This window comes from Anopheles coustani, chromosome 3, assembly GCF_943734705.1.
Source record: "Anopheles coustani chromosome 3, idAnoCousDA_361_x.2, whole genome shotgun sequence".
NCBI classification, from domain to species: domain Eukaryota; kingdom Metazoa; phylum Arthropoda; class Insecta; order Diptera; family Culicidae; genus Anopheles; species Anopheles coustani.
In genome coordinates, this window is record NC_071288.1 from 42,482,502 (window position 1) to 42,503,221 (window position 20,720).

The following is a 20,720-nucleotide window of genomic DNA, read 5'->3' on the forward strand; positions in this document are numbered from 1 at the left end:
CTGCTACGGAATTTTCCAAACATTTTTTTTTATCTCGACTCTGGCGTGGCAAAATGGTTTCATGTGCTTTTTCTCTATCTATCGCCCACGGTGTTACGGTGTGTTTGTGCCGGCGGAAAGTTCCACTGAGCGATATGTGGAATGAAAAAAAAAGATAACCAAGTAGTAGCAGAATGACGGGAGAACGGAGCTATTTCCGCTGTTTTATGAGAAAAAAAATGTAGGAGCAACATTCGTACTTGGAAATCCTACCAAATTCTCTTTGTTTGTTGTCTTAAATATGTTACGTCCAAGTTTTCCCTGAAATGGAATTGTCCGATGGTCTGTTTTTGCTCAAAGGATGCTGGAAAAGGCATCGCCTAGAGCCTGTGCCAATATTCATGCTTTTCTCTTCGAGTTAAAAGCACCAGGCGGCAGCATAAGCGGTCGCCGCCATTCGATGAGCAGCAGAGCAGAGCGCAGGTTAAGCGAGAGTTTTTTTTTCTAGCATAAAGCATATACGATGAAACAGACAGCTCTCGATGAATGTGTGTTCGTAAACTGCCTGCGCATGTTGGGAGAGCAGAGAGTGATAACGCACAGCATTGAGAGAAACCGTCAGCCGAGTCGGTATAGACGTCCGTTTCCGATCGTTAATGTAGTGGTACCGGCTCACGCATCGTGTAGCAGGAAAATTCGGCGAAAATACCGGACTCGCGAACGGGAAAACTAACTTGGAAAAGCGCCGCGACGTTCAACGGAGCAAAGATTGAAATTGCGAGAGTGTAGGAGAGAAAGGTTGACGTGCTGCTTGAGAGAGTTAAAGAGCAAGGCAGCAGGAGATCACAGGTTACGTGGGTAAGTGTTGGTACAGCGCCCCGATGCGGTGCAGAACAAAGGCAGAAATTTTTTCCCACTCCCCAAACAACACGAGATCAAATCTACCTCATAATTGTTTGATAGCGAATCGATTCATTCGCTAAGGGATAAATGGAGATTGTGTTTTTTCAGGAAAACTGAAGCCTTCGTTCGTAGAAGTCAATAAAATGTCGGTGGGAAAAAAGCTATGTGCACGAACATCATAGTGTGCGTGGTATCGATGTTGCCTTACAGGTACCGAAAGATGGAGAGAGAAGCAAGGAGAGGCTTTTAAACGCGATCCGCGCAACGCGAAATACTCTATTTACGTAGAATGCGGGAGAGCAGCGGAGGCAAATGTCAAGCTCGTCGAGCATCGGTGCGGTGAAGATGGGAGGAATGTGTGTTATTGCCGAGAGAGATACGATGACCACGGGCACCACGTAGGGCTAGAAGGGCTGGTTCAGTTCTCAGTCCACGCTCAGCGTTCAACCGCACCGCTTGTCGACCGTCGGACCGCATGGACGTCGTCCGTATTGTGTACACGCGTCCTGCGTATGTGTGAGTGTGCGTGTGGTAGCATTTCGCGTTTTATGTTTTTAATCTCCATCGGCCGTGCTTGCCTGCCGTGAAAAAGGGCAACACGTAGAGACGAAACCCGGAGGAGTTCGGCGGTTCGCTAGAGGAGTACTGTGTGTTTGGCAATGTCAACACAATTCGAGTGTGTCTTTATTTGTTAGTGATTTTCTTTTCACATCATCGTGCTTTCAAGTCAATCCATCGCCCGATGGTTATAAACGCACACACCGTACCTCGATCTCGGCGTACGTCGATTACGTTATCCTGCGAGGGGTACGTTTGACAGTTAATTGATGAATGTCTATGCCGGATTGTAAGCTCATTTCTTTTCGCACAAAAGAACGACCTCGTGCATGTGTTAGTGTAGTGTGTGGCGTTTTTCTGCATTCCCCATCTTCGCGGTGGTAGCAATGGGGGAAATTTCCTCAGCTAGCAATAACAACAACAGCATCAACAGGCTACAACAATCGCCATCATCTGCTAAGGGTCTAGTAAATTGTACGTATTCCACGTATCGTGTTTACAGGGTGCTTCTTCTTATTTGGATAAGCAAACGATAGTTTTTGGATGAAAAAACAGCCTCTTGATCTTTCCATTTACGAAAACCGTGTTTTTAGAAGTGTGTTTGTGTATGTATAAAATGGTTTTCGCGGATGGATGTGACGCGTTTGTGTGTATGTAACTTCGCAAAGTTTATCCACAAACTACTTTTGCCACTTTTTATGCTGCTATCGTTGGCTGAGGAAAAAGTGTACGTCGAAGTCGTCGTCGGGTACAATTTTCTTTTTTATCCCGTACGCGACAATAAGTTTTCCACCCCTCAAGGATGTTTCCGATGCGTTCGATGTTTAGATTTTTTTTTAATCTTTCTTACTCATAACGACCGTGAAATGGATGGTGAAAATGATAACATGCTTCGTTTTAATCAAAATGAAACCCTCAGGAAAGTGAAGGCATACAAAATGGATACAAGGTCAGCGAACGCTGTGAGAGGTGCGATTCTGCTAGAAAAGGGGAATATTGAGGAAGGTTATGCTCAATATTTTGGTTTGCCAACGCGAAGAAAATTTTATGCTGCGCCGCTTTGCATGCAGACAGAGAGAAAAGAACGACTTTTGCTAGTATGTCAAAGCGAAACAGAGAACATGAATCGTGTGAAAGAAAGTTTGTGCAGAAAAGTGGCAGCATCATTTAGAAATTCACATTCGAACGTCGTGTATATATGTGTATGTGTGTGTGTTGGTGCATACTTGGTGGAAAAATCAACGGGTGCCAACCATTTTCCATTTAAACCAAACCATCCGTAGCTCATTGCTGTTTTTCTTGGTTCGCAAAAAAGAAGTGTTACCGATGCTATTAAACTTTTGTTTTGTTAACCAGTTCAAATTGTTGCGATTTTCCTGTTCGTACAAACACAAAACCACCGGTTGCCAATTGTTTTCCACGTCCCGTGTGACGTGAGGCACGTACACTGCAGTAAATGCAGCTGTGCCTCATTTTGCTGTAGTTGTATTGGACGCAAGTCCCGTTTTGGGATGGGCTTTGCATTGGCACCTCAACTGCATTTGGATATAACAACAATTTTCCATTAAGTGATCGACGATTTGTTTGAACTGTTGAAGCCGATATTGTACCGATTTCCACAGTGCTAAATAACAAAATTATTTTTCTTCTCTTCTCTTGATAAAGTAATCTCGAATCGAGAGCCTAAACTTATTCATATAAGGGCTGTTTTTTGAAGGAATCCTTCAGCAACATGACCTAGGGTCCGCTTTTGGCCCATATTAGATTATATTATAGATCAGGGTAAATCGATACGGATGCGATAAAAGATGTGGGTATGAATATTGTTTTCAAGGTTTCACCGATAGGTTAATAAAAACAATTAATCCTTTTATCATGCAGTCATCTTAGAATATTAAATCCGTCCACACATGCCTTGATAACCAAATTTAATGTGAATCTTTTTGCCTCTTCCAGGTCTAGTAGCCTTTGCGTGAGCCATTGACGGATCCGTTTCCGGGCAGCGTAAGGGTTGCGTGCCATCCTTCTGCCGGTCCGGGGCGACCTGGTTCGCTTCCAGGAGGATAGGACAGCGGGGCGGAAAGCTATGGCCACACGAGAAAAGAAGGCCCGATCGGTGACCGCAGATTCTCCTACACCCTCACTCGGCAGCGCAAACAGTGGAAGCAGCAGCAACATTAGCACGATCGCCATAAACATAGGCAATACAGTAGTAACAGGCTCCGGTGGAGCGACCAGTAGTGGTGGTGGAGGTGGTGTAGATGGTGGAAGCGCTTCAGCACCAACAACGCCAACATCAAGCAGAAAAGGAGCTACGACAGCGACAAATGTAAACAGTGTAGGCGTCAGTGCGACAACTGGAAACGTTGGTGGTAGTGGAGGTAGTACAGCATCTTCTTCCTCTTCGTCGACGACGCGGGCATCCTTAAGTCGGGCAAAGTCAAAGCAGCTGCTGCTCAGCGACGAACCAGCGGCTAGCAACGACGATCCGGTTCCACTCGCTTCGCCCTCTGAAGGATCCACCAACACCGTCGTCACGACACCGACCCGCGCGACACGCCGTGGAGGAAGCATCGCGCGGGAAGATTCGGTCGGGCCGGATGCAAATGCGTCTTCGGCGGTGGCCTCAGCAACTCAGAGTTCAAAGGAGAAAGAAGACATGCCCCAATCTGCGGCGGCCGGTACGTCGAAGGATCACACCAAGTCTCCGGCAATCGGGGCCCGGCAGCGGGCGGCGGCAGCGGCAGCGGCTGCAGCAGCCAAAACCAGCAAGCAGTCGGTAGCGAAAAATCCTACCAGCACCACTGATAAGCACAGGAAACACCGGGTTGTAGCCCTCAAGCGTACCCTGCTCAAACGAAAGGGTAAAAAGATCATTGGAAAGCCGATCCTCGGCAAGAAGGGTGTCGCGAGAAGACAGTTGGCAGCGTCGGCGGCAGCAAAAACCTCGTCAGCGCGAGCCACTGTCGCCATGCCAACGAAAAAGGAAGTCACCACCGCCACCTCGCCGACCAGCTCGTCGGCCAAAGAGGACACCGATCTCCTTAGTACGCCCAGCCTGCGCAACGGGAAGCCCCGTAACTCGGACAGTCCCGTGGCAAAGCGCAAGTCGGTCGGTGCGGCACTAAAACGTGAGATCAACAAATCGCCCGATCCACTGACGGTCACACCGGCACAGGTTAAGATCGAGCGGCGACGGTCCAGCTCGATGCCCAAGTCGGAGGACGGTGATGCCGCTGGGTTCGAGTTCAAGCGCGAACTGCTCGACGATGAGGTGCGCTGTAAGATAGTGGACAAGATGGCCGAAGCGTTCAATGGACGCAAGCAGGAGGTGACGACACCGGGGGGCACGCTGCGCCGTAGCATGCGCCAGCGGAAGAGTACCACCCGGGATAAGGATGAATTCGCAACGCCACGGTTGAAGGGTGCCGGTTCGCTGGTAGACATCAAAGTCGAGCCAGCGGAATCAACGGAGGAAGGTGAAGTTGATATTGGTGGCACTGCGCAACCGACGGCACCGTTAACGATCGATACGGGAGAAGAAGCGGAAGGGTTGAAGGACGAAGAACCTACGGCCGCTAGCACCAGCAGCAGCAGTAGTAGTGGTAGTGTTGGCACCGCGGGAAATGTGGTTGTAGGGGAGGGAACCGAGCCTGTGGAGAAGGATCCATCGCTCAGCCCGGAACTGATCAGTGAGGGTGTGTCGGAGCTGAGCGTGAAGGAGTGCTACAGCGAGCCGGCCTTCCTGGAGAACAATCTCGGTATCGAGAAGGATCCGAAGCTGGGCGAAATCGTGCAGGGGCGCTTCCGGTGCGATAAGGTTAGTGACGCTAGTGGTGGTGCTTGTGAGGAGGATGAGGAAGAGGCAGTTGTGGAGGAGGTGAAGATGAACGCTAGCGGTGGTGGTGATGATGATGATGTTGTTGTTGTGCAGGAGGAGGAGGAAGAGGAGGACAAGGAGGAGGAAGTGCATGTACAGGAATCGGTTGCGGCCGTAGAGGACGAGGAAGTGAAGGACGACGGCAACGAAGCGGAAGTACCCGTGGTGGTTGCCGATTCGACGATGGAAGCTTCCGACCGTATCGTGGGGGAGACCGTGGAGAGTGTGGAGGGAGACAAGGAGCAGAAAGAAGACGATGAGAAAATGATCGTCGATGAGGATCAGCAGCCTTTGCCTGCTGTGGCGAAGGATGAAAACGATGAGGATGTTACTCCACCGGAGATTGAAATGGTAGAAATCACGGAAAACAGAGATGAAGACGACGCAATGGAGGAGGAGGACGTAGAAGTTGTGGTAGAATTGGACAGCGGAAAAGCGGACTCTGATTCCGAAACGGTTGCCTCGGAGCGCGTAGAAGAAAGTGTAGCGAAGGAAGCGGATAAAAATGAGAACGAAGCGGATGTGGAGATGAATGAAGAACCTACGGTCGAGGTGGTGGAGGAGGTGGTGAACGAAGTATCGAAAGATGCCACTGAGGACAAGGTGATGGAAGTCGTTGTAGAAGAGGCAGTAGAAATTGGTGACAAGGAGAAATCGCCACCGGCGGAACAAACGTTGGGCGATGAAAAATCAAAGACTGCGTCAGAGGATGTGGCAGAGGTGGCTACTGTCCCAACGGAAGCTGATAAGAGTGGAACAGCGTCACCGGCTCGTCTCGAGCGACCAATTTCCAAAACGCCCACCGAAAGCAATGGCACCACCGTTGCCTCTGTTGGCGAGAGTGAACAATCAAACGGAAACAATCAACAAACACCACGCACGCAGAAGGTGGCCGCGAGTGCTACGACGACGACACCGAAGGCAAAGTCCACGGCAGGTGGTGGCACTGCGGTACCGACACCGACCGGTAGTGGTAGTGGTAAGGAAACCAAGTCAAAGTCACGCGCTACTAAGGAAAAGACCAAGGACGATGAAAAGACACGTGAAGAAAAGTTGCGTCAGGAGAAGCTGCGTGTGGAGGAGAAGGTTCGGGAAGAGAAGCTGCGGGCCGAGATGAGACTGAAGGAGGAACTGCTGCACCAGAAGGATGGTATACCGATAGTAGTGCTGGAGAACGGAACCGCCGATGAAGTGCCAAGCGCGATCGGTGGAAGAAGTCCTGCATCGTCGCGGGCGGAGGGTAAAGACTCACCAAATCCAGCGGGGGATAAAGCAATCGGTGGAGGTGTTGAGAAAGAGCAGAAGACTGACCCCGCCGTGACGGCGCTGATTGCATTGCCTGCCATTACGATTTTAAAGAAGGAAACTGGCACCAGCAACGTTGCCGCCGGAACGCCGAAAAGAAAGCTCTCGAAAGATGCAGCGGAAACGGGAACCGGGCTGGTGGGTCAGAAGCTCCAAGCGGAACTAGAGATATTGCCCATCCCGGCAGAGCCGACGGGTAAGGAGGAGAAGCAACAATCCGTCAAGGAACCCACGGTTGTGCCAACATCTTCCGTCGATTCCGTCGAGTCACCGTTGCAGATCATATCGAAGAGTGAACAGGCCGCCGCAGCCGTCACGATCACCGTGGCGAAGGCGGTTGAGGGTGTCGCTGATGGCAACAAGTCGCCGTTACCACCGGCCACCTCATCATCATCCTCGGCGGCGCTGACTATAACAAAAATCGAAGACGAACGTGGTAGCGCAACTCCTTCCCCGAATGGAAGTGGCGATGAAAAGAAGCTTAAACGGACGGCGGCTGCGGTGGCGGCGGGTAGCACTCTTGTGGCCCAACTTCCCGCCGATAAGGCATCGATCGTCGTCGTCACCGGTAAGGAGGAAGTGGCTCCACCCGCCCTCCGGCTGCTCGAAGAATCCGATGACGTGGCGAAACAGAAGGAATCCCACCTGAAGAACCTTGGGCTGCTGACGATTCGGGCGGCATGCGAAGAAAAGCAACGCCGAGCGGAACAGAAACCATCCGCCCCGGATGGTTTGTCCGGCGATGGGACAACGTCGGCGGGCGGGGGAGAGGGATGGCTTGCGGGTGCTATCGGCAGCGGTCAGCCCGGCAGCGCCGGTAGCAACGGAAGCGGAACAGGTGCCAGCGGCGGTCGTAACGGGAGCAATAAATCAGCGCGTGGCTCGCGCGACGAATACACGGTTTCGATGAAAACGACCGTGCTTTGCGGCAAGGGTGGTGCCGGTGGTTCGGGTCGTGGTGAAAAACGCAAACAGCAGCGTATGCCACTGAAGATGACGTTCCAAAAGGGCAAGGGTAAAGGCGCGTCGGCGGGTGCTGCCGGCGGCGGGAGCGTTGCGGTTCGCGATTCATCCAACGGTTCCGGCACGTCCAGCAATGGAAGCGCGGCGGCCGGCTATGGAACCGACGGGGGCAGCAACGGGGACACCTTCTACACCATCCACAACAACGAGGTGAGCTCATAGTAAAACGGAGAAGAAGAAGTAGGAGAGTATTGTAGAAAATAGTAGAAAAGTCTGGCGAATATTATAACCACCAACCATCACATCGGGCGGAAGCGGACGATAACGACGTTACAAAACGGTCAGGATTAGTCTTACTGCTGCTCGTTTTCTTTCCCACTCACTCTTCGTTGGAACTCACGTTCCAGCCCGGCCTAGGAGTCACGGAACTACATCCGAGGGGGCTTATGCCTTCAAGATAAGACTTTACTTTTTTTTTCGTGGAACAGTGCACGAACCGTCGAAGGTCGCCATTTTCTTACCTTTGAAACGTCCCGGGATAATCCCTCGTGCGTTCGGAGAACGGCAGCAGATTCAGGGTTGGCAGAGAGTAATAGAATTGCTTGACATCCAACTAGAATCAATATCAACATCACCAGAGGGTGGAGTCGTTCGTCTTGACCTTCCCCAAATCCTCATCGTCCCCCCGTACTCGTGCTTGTTGCTTTTGGTGTGTCCGTTATGCTACCAGATGTGGTGGGGGTGTGTTTCTTTGTGCTTGTTTGACAGCAACACCTGTTGCAGCTGGGTGGTGGCCACTTCCACCCAGCCGCTTAAGATGTTCAATTGATTTCAACCTTTTTGCGCTTTATTTTGTTTTCCTTGCAGCAGCTTGATCAGCACTCGTCGAACTCTTCCGATGGACATTCGCACCGGGACTCGTCGACGGGTGGCCGGAAGGCACACAGCCGATCTCATACAACTGGTAAGTGGGAGGGCGGGCGATGTATTATTACTTTCGCATGAATTTTACGTTACATCACAGACGTTGCCACCAACAGGTAATGTTGTCTGTAAAGCAGCATGTTTTGAAATAGTGCATCAACTTTACTCTCTCTTTAATGGTATCTAGTTTTGAAATAACCTATCAGTTCAGCCCCTAACGTATCAGGTTTTTAATAAGGCAAAAGCAGACCCGAAAAGTCGCTATAACAACAATGAACATTAATAAATTTATGCTTTAATACTAACTTGTGGCTGGTACCATGGATTTTTTATTGATTTTATAAACGAATTTGCTGCTTAATGTCACTTGTTTTATATGTTGTGTGCGCGTTGTTGTTTAGTTTACAAATTTTTGGTCACTGCCAAACTTTTAAATAAGGACAAAATTTATTTCAGCTAACTTAGAGACAAAAGTTGATGCACTATTTCAATTATGGGTGAGTTAAAAGGAAAGATAGGTGCCAACGACGGTTTCTCCCATGAACATGGTCCTTGGAAAGCAAACTATTAGAAGGAATAGAAAATATAGAACACATTTGAATCTTCTTTAACAAAAGATATTCAATAAACGATGGAATGCCGTACAATCGGAAAGGATCTAATTTAAGCGCACTCGGATGTTTTCCGACTTCCGAGAGTTTCCCGCATACGGAATCGCTTCCGATACTTCCAACGAAAATGGGTCGTTGTTTTTATTGTCAAAGAGGAAGGAGGGTGTGTTATTACACAATTGTAATATGTTTGCACTGTAACTGTTTTTCTCACAAAATAAAAGAAGTGAAGAAGAACAAAATCCCACTCCCTCCGGATAAAGAGCGACCGAACAACGGACAAGAGACGCTGCTTCGGTCGTTGAAAGAGAATGGGGATGGGGGTTTCTCATACCGGAACTCTTGGACACACGTTCCCCAAACCGGAAGTGTAGACGACCCGTTGGAAGTAAAATGTTTGGATAGGATTTGTCATTTCGTTCCCTTTCCTCGGACTTTTGTCTCCTTCCAGTGGGTTCGTTTATACTCGGCGGGGCAACATTTGGTTTCTCCGACTTTTATCCGGATCTAAGCCAGTTTTGGGGCGAGTATTTTTTTTTACCACCCAACTCGTCGTCGTTTCTAATGACTTGGGTGTGGGAAATCCTCCACTTTAGTACTACACACTTCTCGGTTCCAATGGAAACAATGGATTGACCATCGTTTGCCCACTATATCCGCTTTTCTAACCCATTTATTCCCATCACCCTTTGCAAGCCAACCTAATGCTGGTTATGAATGAATTAATATTAATTGAATATTTAAGCACGGCTTCGGTTTTTATTTCTTCTACGCTAGTGAGGTGGTCCTGGCTATAATCTTCACCTGTGTAAGTTGGTTGAGGTTTTGCCAGCTTGCTAGTTTTGCTGCACAAAGTAAATGAGGAAGGATCTTCGATGGTCACTTTCAAAATTCTAGAATGGGATAGATGTCTGCCTTCCTTGGGGGTGGATTATATTCTGAACCATAAAATGAGCATGTGAGATGGGCTGCGGATAATAGAAAATTTGTCTTCATCTAGCGCCTAATTAGAAGGATGTAGTGTTTAAGTGGGATTTTTTCAAGACTGAAACATGCATGTGATCATCATCATACATGGCCATGATGGAGGCGCATGGTGCTTTACGTTTTTTTTTGTGTTGGATATGGTTGTGGGAACTGGCGAGGATTTTTCCATATAGGTTGATCAAAATAATTGAAATTGATTAACAATATTTTATTTCTCTTTTGTTCAGTATGTAGACTGTTTACAATTACAGTAGGTGTTACACAATTTATTGTTGCAATCAGAAACGAATCTTGTCACAAACTGTGATTCTACATCTGCGTGTGTCATGTAAGATTTACAAAAGTAGATCAGTAGCTAAAATTTTCCAAATATTTCAAGCTGTTGTTATTTTCTAAAGTAGAGTGAAAAACATGTTATACTTAATTTTTTGGGATTCATGAAACGCTCAGTTAAAAATGCATTCTGATAAAAAATATATTACGGGGTCTGTTTAAATAAGACTATTTGAGGACATGTTTAATCGGTAAATTTAATGTTAAATCAAAATTAATCCTGCAAATGAATTGGCTCCTCTAACATGAACAAATGGGTTGTTTATGTCTCAATATTCCTTATAACACTGAACTTTGCTATCCATAATAAAATACATCAAAAAGGGTTTGTGAAGAAAATTATCTCATGGCTTCAGTCACGTGCCATAAGAAATCAGGTACAGAGGCACTCATAAATCCCACCGTTTATGAGTGTACTAGACATTCTTAAGCACGACAATTAATACAGCCATCGCTCGCGTGCAATTGTGGGTGGAAGAATTGTGATTTTTTTCCGCAAAACAATTGTCATCTCTCCCCGTTGCGTTCTGTGCAAAAAACGCCAAAACACGCATCGGCACGGGACGCTATCCCATTGGTTGGGGATCGGGAGCGATAATAATTAAAATTGTTGTCATAAAGCGTCGTCACTCGGCGAGAATGTTGTAATGTAATTAAAACATCGCTTAACGACGCGACCAAAAGATGCGCCGGAAGGAGGAAGTACAAACGCAAAGTGAAAATACAGTCACTAATTCCCTGGCCCGAAGTACGTGTTCCGGGTAGTCAGGTTCTGCCGTGCTGTGTCTTCTATTCTTCACGCCCAGAGTAAACAGCGGGGCCATCGAGAAGCTTACCTAAATATGATGAACATTGATGGAAAGTGATGCTTTTTTACCGGGGAGGAGTGAGGAGCATGGGACGCCGGGCGATCGAATCTGTGCGAAAAGATGGTAATGAAAAGGCAGACGTAAAACAGACGGAACGAAGATGCTTTGTCCGAGGGACAATAAACTTCTTGCACCCGCTCCCCGAAGGAACGAGGGGAAGATGATGATGATGATGATGGTGGAGTGTGAGAGGGCTACTGTTTGGTTCTTGGTAAAACACTCCCGCCGTCGGGATTGGCTTGAGTGTCGGTTGTTTTAGCTGGCAAATGAAACCCTCCTCTCGGTTTAACAAAAAGGGACATCGGAGCTTCGCGCAATCGAAGGGAAGTTCCATTGCGAAACGGTAGCGGTAGCAAAAAAAAGAATGGATAAAAGACACGCTTGTTGACATTGGTTGTGCTGTTTCTGTGATCGGATTTGTAAACGTCCTCAAAGTAAGCAGACGGAGCGGAACACGGGTATCGAATGCTGATGCGACGCTGATGTTGCCTATCAAAATATTGAATTTATAGGATATTAAAAGTTGACCTTTTCTTCGATTTCTGATCACGCTCTCATTCGCCATCAGTGCTTCGTTCGCTTGCCGAGTGATGCCAATTGTCAGAGGGTTTCGGCGAGGCATTTAACAATACTACGAGGAAAAAACCATCTCGCTACAAATTGGCTTGAAACAGACGGGTGCAATAAATTAATTTATAAAAAAGGAGCCCCAAAAGATGTATCCACATCATAATCGAAAGAGAGAAGAAATTTTCGTTTGTCGAGAATAAGAGGAAGCTGGAGTTAATTTCCATCGAGAGGAGACGAATCCTAATGAGGATGTGCCGATGGTTTTCCTTTTCTTTTTATCGTTTCGTATGGTAGGTGGCCATCAGGGGTGGAATGCTGGAGCATGGATATAAAGTAAATGTTGACGGAAGGGAATACGGAACCGTGAACCTATTTTACCCCAACCTTTTTTTAGCTCGTTGGGTTTTCCCTGCTGGGTAATGATTTTTTGATTATTTCTTTACGCGGATGACACCTTTTTGACTCCGGTGAGGTCAGTGTTGGAAGATGGTGGGGATACAATTTAGTTACGAAAATCAGCCTCCAGTTTGTAGGAAAACAGAATGTTACCAATATTATAATTCGTTTTGCTCCTGTATCTGCACCTAATAGATTCTAATTGCTTGTAATCGTTCGTTAATTGTGAATACTTCTCTCTCATTTGCATGTTTTATTTTTAACGTTCCCTTTGCAGATGGTGTCAACCTATCGGACAGCGTTGGTGAGAGCTCGGCGGTGGACAAAGCCATTCAGAAGTCGCTGGTCATCCCGGAGAAGGCGTCCTCTTTCAATGTGCACCCGGAGCGGCTCTGCCAGGACCAGTGCTTCTACTGCGGTGGCAAGTTTGGCCTGTACGACACGCCCTGCCACATCGCCGCCATCAAATCGACCGAGCGCCAGCAAAAGATACTTCTTGGTAGGTGCACCTCATCTTTCACTCGGAAATAAGAAAAACACAAAGAAAATATGGGATTGCTTTCGTCTTTTACGTTCGCTTTTCCTGATTAGAACATTAACGTTTAATTGCAGCATAATCGGTTCTCATAATCGTTATTATCTGCTTTGATATCATTTTAACTTTATGTTTTTAAATGAAAACAAACATTACTCTTGTATCTCCTATTGAAATGATTTTTTACTATTTGAAAAATAGTTAGTGCAGTTAAAAAAAAAGTAAATTCATATTTCCATTCTCACAAACATTAGGCCTTAACGAAATGTAATATTTTCAATTTCATAACAATATTAATTAGTCAAGTGTTGAGAGATTGGTTTTCAATTTGAGACATTTCTGTATTATGGTTTTTGTTTCATCGAATAAAAAATCATCTAAATTTTGTTGTTTTTATGTAACTGAGGTTTTCTTTTCAACACAGTTAATCGATGCTTATCGCTTATTTTCAATTTCAGCCGAATCCAAAATCACTCTCGACAGTTGCCTGTGCGATGCGTGCTTCCGCCATGTTGATCGTAAGGCGAACTATCCTTCACAAAAGAAAAAGACGGCTTCCAGCGGCCCGCAGCAGCAGCAAAACTCTGCCTCCACCGGCTCCTCGTCGACGTCGGCTTCCGGTGGCAACACCTCGCAGTCTACCGTCTCACCGATAGTGATCAAGATGACCACCAACAAGGACGGTTCGACTAGCATCACCGGCCAGCAGCAGAATCATCACCACCAACCGATGGTGATTGACGATGGTAGCGGAGTGCCCGGTGCTGGCAATGCGCGCGAAATCTGTGCCGTACGCCAGTGCACGGCCCATGCGATGCAATCGCTCCGCCGCAAATGGGTGCTCAAGATGAAGCGTAAAATCGGCAAACAGTTGGACATTAATCTCGAGCAGGCGGCCCGGGCGACTACGGAAAACATCTCCATCTGCAACCGGCACTACGAGCAGATCAGCCACCTGATGATATGCGCCATGTGTACGAAACCGCTCCAGAGAAACCACGTCTACCATATGTATAATGTAGGTATCCTAGTTAGTTCCTCACGGTTGCTACACGGTGTGGCAGGTAGTGGATTGTTTTCCAGAATTTTGTCCGTTTTTTAATGTGAAACGCTTAAAACATATTATTTTCTAAAATATTCTAAATGTTTTAAATTTACACTAGCATTTAAATAGTGGTATTTTAACCGCTACAACATTTTCGTTTTTAATAGCTTGAAAACGGCGGGATATTTTTTCAACAGAAAAAAAGCTTATTTTAAAATTTAAACATGCAAATTTTTTTTTTTTGATATTCTATTCCACCAATTCTAAGAACTAATTTGATCAGATCCAGATGCTTTTTGGTGGTAATTTTGACCGCTCTGTTTCAACATGCTTTAACTTCGTTAGTTTTCAAGATTTTTCTCATCCGTAAACGGCTAATGTAGCTAATAATATTTTTCCAACATGTAATATTGCTCAACATACAATTTATAGTTGCTTTCTAGCGCACACGTATTCTAGTGTTAATTTTGCTAAATCGTGTTCGAAAGTATGTTATACACTGGTGAAAAGGAAATTTTAATGCTGTGAGTAAAATTTCGTCCAACTAGCCTTGCACTGAACCACTGTGCGATGGTTCCAAGTCCCACACGATACTAGTGACACCGTACCGCCCTGGAATGTCCTTATAGGTCGTAGGTATGCTACTGGTATTCGCGTTAGGGGGGGGTTTTCTTCGGGCGCCCGGAAATAAATGGCTATAAATTTCGCCAAACTTCTCCGCTTAACCCGCGTTGCATGTTTTTGGTCCGGGCCAAATTATAGTACCCCACGGGTGCTCTGGGACAAATGGAGCACACGTAAGGCACTCAGAATCCCCAACCACGCGGTGAAGATGTCAGCATCTTCTCCCCCGAAAGGGTATTTGTGGTTTTTCAGTTGGAAAGAGTCGCCGATTTTCTGTTTGTGTGTAACCCGCGCTATTTCTCAGGCCGTGTAAGATATTGACAGAACGCCGCAGAACGCACCAGGTGGGAAGTGGTTGGATCTTCTCACCCCTTTTTGTCCGCTCAACTTTCCTACCCCACCACGCACGTACCGTTTCATTTACGTCAGAATGGAGCTACCGCCTTGAAGTTACTATTTTGCTTTTGCTTCTTTTGCCGTTTCAGAATATTCCTCAATTAGAGCGCCTGCTTCAGCAGCAGGGAATCGACATCAGGCTGAGCAGTTCGGAGCTGGTCGTGTGTAAATTATGTAGACATTATGCTAATTTGATGTTTAAGCCACCGGATCCAAAATCACAGAAGGCTCAATTTATTAAGAATTACAAACGAAGGTAAGAGCGCGGGGTTGTGACGAATGGAGGGGAGGACGATTTATTCCGACAGTGACACCAACGACCGACCGCGTCCGGTCATTAGTTTGTAACTTCCGCCCTGTGCAACCCAGTTGTGCAGGGGATGATGTGACACCTTTGGACAAGTTGAGGTCGTTGTCGAAAACGATGGGACGAAAGGGACGAGAACCTTCTGTTCCATTGTTTCAACTTGTTCAAAAGATATGCTTCTTGTTCACAACATGCATGTTCCCTTTGATTCGTTGGTCGTAATTTTGTGTGTCACAAGCCAATGACCGGGCGTCTCCATTGTGTGTCGGGTTTTTGTTCTTGGATGGGAAATTGTGTATCTTGTACTAACCAATTTGTGCGTTCGTTGGTTCGGGTTTCCGATTGCCTCTTTCCAGATTATGTACGGCCCGGCAGCGTGACGTGAACGAGCTGAGCGAGCTGCCTTTGGAGGTGGAAGTACAAAGTGTCGACTCGCTAGACGGTTTGACGAGCGATGGGGTGGCGCCTGCCCTCTCGACGGTGGACATTGTCATCTCGGACGGCGAGGACGATGATGTCGAGGATGATGAGGTGGAAGAGTACCGGGACCCCCTGCAGCAACAACAACAACCGCTGAGTCAGCAAAAGCTGGCGAAAGTTAGTGAACTGTTTTCGATGGGTGAGAACTCGGTTTCGTTGCGACGCCGGGGCAGCTCCCGGAAGTCGCCGGATGTGAGCATCATTGAAAACAGTGGCAGCAGCAGCAGTAGCAGCAGCATGGCGCAGATGAGTGACCGTCTGGGAGAAATCACCATCATACCGACAACGAAGACCTATGCCGCCTCAGCGCAGCACCAGAACCAACAGCAATCACGGGATGATAACTTCGACATGACCCGCGCGCTTAAGTCGAACCCGAACATTTCGATGCGGGAGTTGTTCCCGGGCGAGGAGGAATTGGGCATTCACGTGAACATCCCGTTCAGCTCGTCGACGGCGCGTACTCCCGAGGGTTGGACGAAAGTTACCTCCACCATCCAGTACGACGATAACACCCGTGCCCTCTGGGATGAGTTGCAGAAACCGTACGGCAATCAGTCCAGTTTTCTGCGCCATCTGATCCTGCTGGAGAAGTACTTCCGCAACGGTGATCTGATTTTGTCACCGCAGGCGAAAACCAGCGCTACTACCTACTCGGAGGCGGTCCAGAGTCGGTTGCGTTCGTTCGACAACGTGCCGACACTCTCGTCACCACCGGCTCTTGCCTCACTAACGCCGGCCAACGTAACGCATCAGGATAAGACAAGCAACATTTTCCAGCAGTTTAGCAGTGCCACCATCACCATCGTTCCGGCATCGAAAGCCCGCGCCCGGGTGCCTTCGTCTTCTGCTACCAACGCCGGTACAGGCAACAGCAACAACTCATCCGATGGCGCTTCTCTCTCTACGGTCGGTCCGGTGAGTTTGCTAAAGTCGAACAATTTACGGCCGAGCGGCAGCAGTGACAAGGCGTCCGCTAACAGTTTGAAACGCAAGCTTTCGAACGAAGGCAAACCGGTTGCGGCAACGGCAGTCGCGATCCCGCCGAACTTCGGAACTTCCGGTGGCGGAATTGTATCGAAGGTGGCTAAACTGGACGAACCTAAGGCGGCCTCTTCGGCGCCACCGGAACTGATTAGTATCAATCGAAAGTCGAACATACCGGTAACCACCGTTCCTACCGCCAGCCTAGTGGCGTCCACTTCAGGCGCAGTCCCTCCTCCACCGCCGTTGAAGCAGCAGTCTCTACTGCAGCAACCGACGGCGATGCAGCAGCAGTCGCAGGCGAAACGATCACCACCGTCATACGCCGCCAGTACGTCCACAAATGCCGGCTCCCAGCAGGAACAGCAACGGGAAATCATTCAGATGCCGGAACATTTGACAGAATCGGAGCGCGAAGAGGCGACTGCTAAACCGTGGCGTCCAACGCTGCTTCCTATTGCACCCGGAGCGGTCGAGAGTCTGAAGTACGGCCCGCTTTATCAGACGGCCGACGGGCGTCTGCTGCCGATGCTGGTGCAGGTTATGTCCGGTGGTAAACCGTACCACATCTCGATCGACGATTACAATCGGATGTGCATTCTTCGGCGCGAGAAGTTGCTGCAGCAGCAACACAACAACAACAACACACAGTCAACGACGGCGGCGATGGCGACAGCGGCGACGGCTGCTACGATATCGACGATGGCCACCAAACGTGCCCTGCAAGCTCCGGGAATAAGACCATCCGGTACCTCTGGCACCACAGCAACTGGTGGTACCTCTTCGGCTGTTAGTTTGCTTCCACCGGCACTTCGATTGTCGGTGCCTTCGGTGGAAAACTCCCCCATCGGCACCGGTGTAACTACGATTACGCCCGCAACAACTAGCACGCGACTCGTGCAGCTACCGAATCAGATTCTGGAGCAAAACTCCCTCATTCCGATCGCCGGAAGTAGTCGACTCGGTTCGGCCGGTAGCGCACAGCAGAAACAGCATAGTAGTAGCAGCGGCAGCAACAGCAGCCTTACGGTAACCATGACGACCGCCATCAACAGCAACAACCTATCAAAATCGGCGACGAGCAGCAGTAGCAGCAACGCTGTAAAACCACTTACGCTTCCCAACAGTACCACCGTCTACCCGATGGTCATCTCGGCCAACACAATCTCACTCCCGTCGGCCTCGACGGCATCCTCCTCCACCTCATCATCCTCCGCGTTAGCGTCCATTGGTTCCGCCGGTGGTCCGTTGGGGATGATGTTTTCACAGGCGTCCTCGATTGGGCGTTCGAACGCTTCGGCGACCTCGCTCGTACTCACCCAGCAACACCCGACGACGGCGCCATCGCTCACCAACAATACGGTGAACTTGTCCGTCAACAGCAGCAGCAGCAACAGTAGCAGCGGCAACAACCCGCTCGACCTGCTGCTGAAGGGTGGCAGCCACGTGACCCAGTCCCAGCTGCAGGCCTTCGCTGCCGCCGCCGCCAACGGCAACGCCACGGTCACGGGCACACTGTTGGACAACTCGCCCGCCCAGCTGCTGTCCAAGATACCAAAATCGTTAACTGTGATACCACAACAGAAACAAAGATCAATGTCGCGCGTTTCCTCGCACGAGGACCAACACAGTGCCTAATAGTAGAGCAGAGTCGGGGTGGAAATTGGAACGAGAGTTAGCGAAAGGAGATGGAAAGAACAAACTCTACAAACAACCACACAACACTTACTACAAAGTTACAAATTGTACGACCAGAAAGGAGGAGGAACAGATGTGCGTTAGGCTTTATACGGAAAATGAATGTGAAAGGAAAACGAGAGTTAAATTTAAGAAGAAATTGCCGCAAAATACAAACGCAATTATGAAGTCGCCTAATTGCACGGTAGCAAACAAATACGTTAGGAATATAAAATTGAAATCAAACAAGTTTACAAGTGAAATTTCCCCGTGTAGAGAGCTAGAACAACAAACAAACAAAACAAAACAAACAAATACCTTACACAACTGCCCAACTGCCTCGAAAAGAGTCCGCCTAAGACAAATGTTGTCGCAGTTTGGTTCGATTTTAGAGCAAAAAGAATTACAATATCACGTTAGCGCCTGGCAGAAAGTTATTTAGAATTCCTAGTTGTACAAAAACAAAAAAGCAAAACTGTGGGCGCCGAATGTGTGTGAATTTGTTTTCAAACCCATTGTATACCTATTATCCGTAATACCCGTTCTTAAAACAGCTTCTTATTTCTTATTTAATGCTCCTCTAGTCATTAATGCTTTTTCGGACGAGAAATTTTTCTTGTTGATCTTTTCTTTATGAACTTCTTCGTTCACCAGAACTAGAGTACGTGGTGAGATCATCCTTCGCGAGCAAGGAAACCGATCGAATGCTATGTTCGTAACGTCTATCAAACAAATCACGGGCTAAGAAAATGAAACGAAACGGAAAACAAATGCAACATATCTAAAGTGTTACGGCGTGTGCATCCCAAGGTGTATCCCCAAGTACATTCCACAACAGAGAAAAAATCACTGCAGCACGTCACTGGTCATGTGGCTCGAGAGCGAGACCGGCCAACATTATGTAGATCGTGGAGGAGAACAGAAAGAGAATCGTTTTTGTTTTTTGGTTTCCACCGACAGAGTTTGGTGTAATTTTAATACCCAATACTTTAACCCACCTCCGTTTGCTTATAGTTCGATCGGCCAAGCAACAGAGAAGACCTTCCGGTAGCTTCGGCCAACACAGATCATTTGAGGTTTATCAGTGCATCTCCGCCGCAAACACAGCCATTTGTGTGTTTGCAGTGCGCAGATGGTCAACATGTGTACATAATTGTTTGGTAAATTTAATTTATTACTATTTAGTGTTGGAATATAGAATTAAGTTAAGCAATTTTGCTAACTAACAGATGAAAACAGGAATCAACCAGGGAAAGTAGTAACGTCCGGAGGTGAAGAATTCGTTAGTTTTTTTTCCCCCCGTGGTAGAAGGGAATGTATTTTGAACTATTAATTAAATAATTAATTTACAACCAATAGGAGTATGCTTCACACTTTGATAGATGCAGTCCAATTCCCCTCCCCCTTCCCATGTATTTGCCGACGCAAAAGAAAAAATCGGTCGGAAGTGTCGAATACAAACTTAGGTGTATTATTTTGTGTGAAAAATACTACGAATCATTACTTTGTTATCTTATCAGCCAACCGGAGCATTCTGTCGAACGCGTGTTTTTCAACCAATATGGTATTTTTCTTTAACACACACGTTGGGCTGGTCAGTTGGGAGCAAAAAGAGAGCGAACAATTTAGGCCCCTTTTAGTGGGGAACCCTCCTCACGTGGGGAAGCTACATATACGACATCATCATAGTCATAGGATTCGTTTCGCCAAGCCCGGGCACTGAAGAAGAAGCAGCAAGAAATAGTTATTTCAACTCCCGTTAGGCAATCCAAAACAATACCACACTCATCCGTTAAAACTAATAAGGGCCAAGACGAATAAAAGCATGAGGATTGTTGAACTAGTACTTTTTTTGTTTTTTTTTTCTACTAATGAAAAGTATCCATTTCCGGTAGTTCCCGGCGTGTTAAGGTTTCTCCCGAGACACTTTTCTATTGCCAGTTAAGAGTTTGCGTATAGAGTTTGGGAGGAGGGTGACATTTTGTAACATTTTGAGGTTGTGCTTCAATCCTAGGTTTGTCTTCATACTCATATGTTTAATTTATGCCCAAGAGTTCAATGTGTATGCTTATGAATAATTATGCTGTTCTTGGGGTTTGAAAAAACCAACAACTGGTGGGTTTTGCGCAAGAAATATGATCCAAACGCCTAAACGGACAAGAATTGAACACTACTCTAGCAAACATGGCGCAAGCGATAGGCGGCATGGATAAAAAGAAGTTGAAAATAAAATAGATTCATATTTTTTACACAGTAATCTTGTATAACCATATTATCTATATACATACATATACACACACAAAAAAACATTCAAACACACACAAGCCGTAAAATTGTAGGTGAAAAAAGCATACTTAGAAAGTATATTGCAGTTTGACGGGGAAAGATAGAGAC

General features: G+C 47.3%; 1 protein-coding gene across 1 annotated transcript; it reads left to right on the forward strand.

Annotated features, from left to right (window-relative positions):
* Positions 1-1,850: 1,850 nt before the first annotated feature.
* On the forward strand, positions 1,851-20,172 carry LOC131261351 (uncharacterized). The gene is made up of 7 exons (XM_058263364.1): positions 1,851-1,914; positions 3,397-7,798; positions 8,459-8,552; positions 12,556-12,777; positions 13,272-13,831; positions 14,968-15,134; positions 15,542-20,172. Exons 2-7 carry the CDS (start codon positions 3,527-3,529, stop codon positions 18,285-18,287), a joined length of 8,061 nt encoding a protein of 2,686 aa, XP_058119347.1. The 5' UTR covers positions 1,851-1,914; positions 3,397-3,526; the 3' UTR covers positions 18,288-20,172.
* Positions 20,173-20,720: the final 548 nt, after the last annotated feature.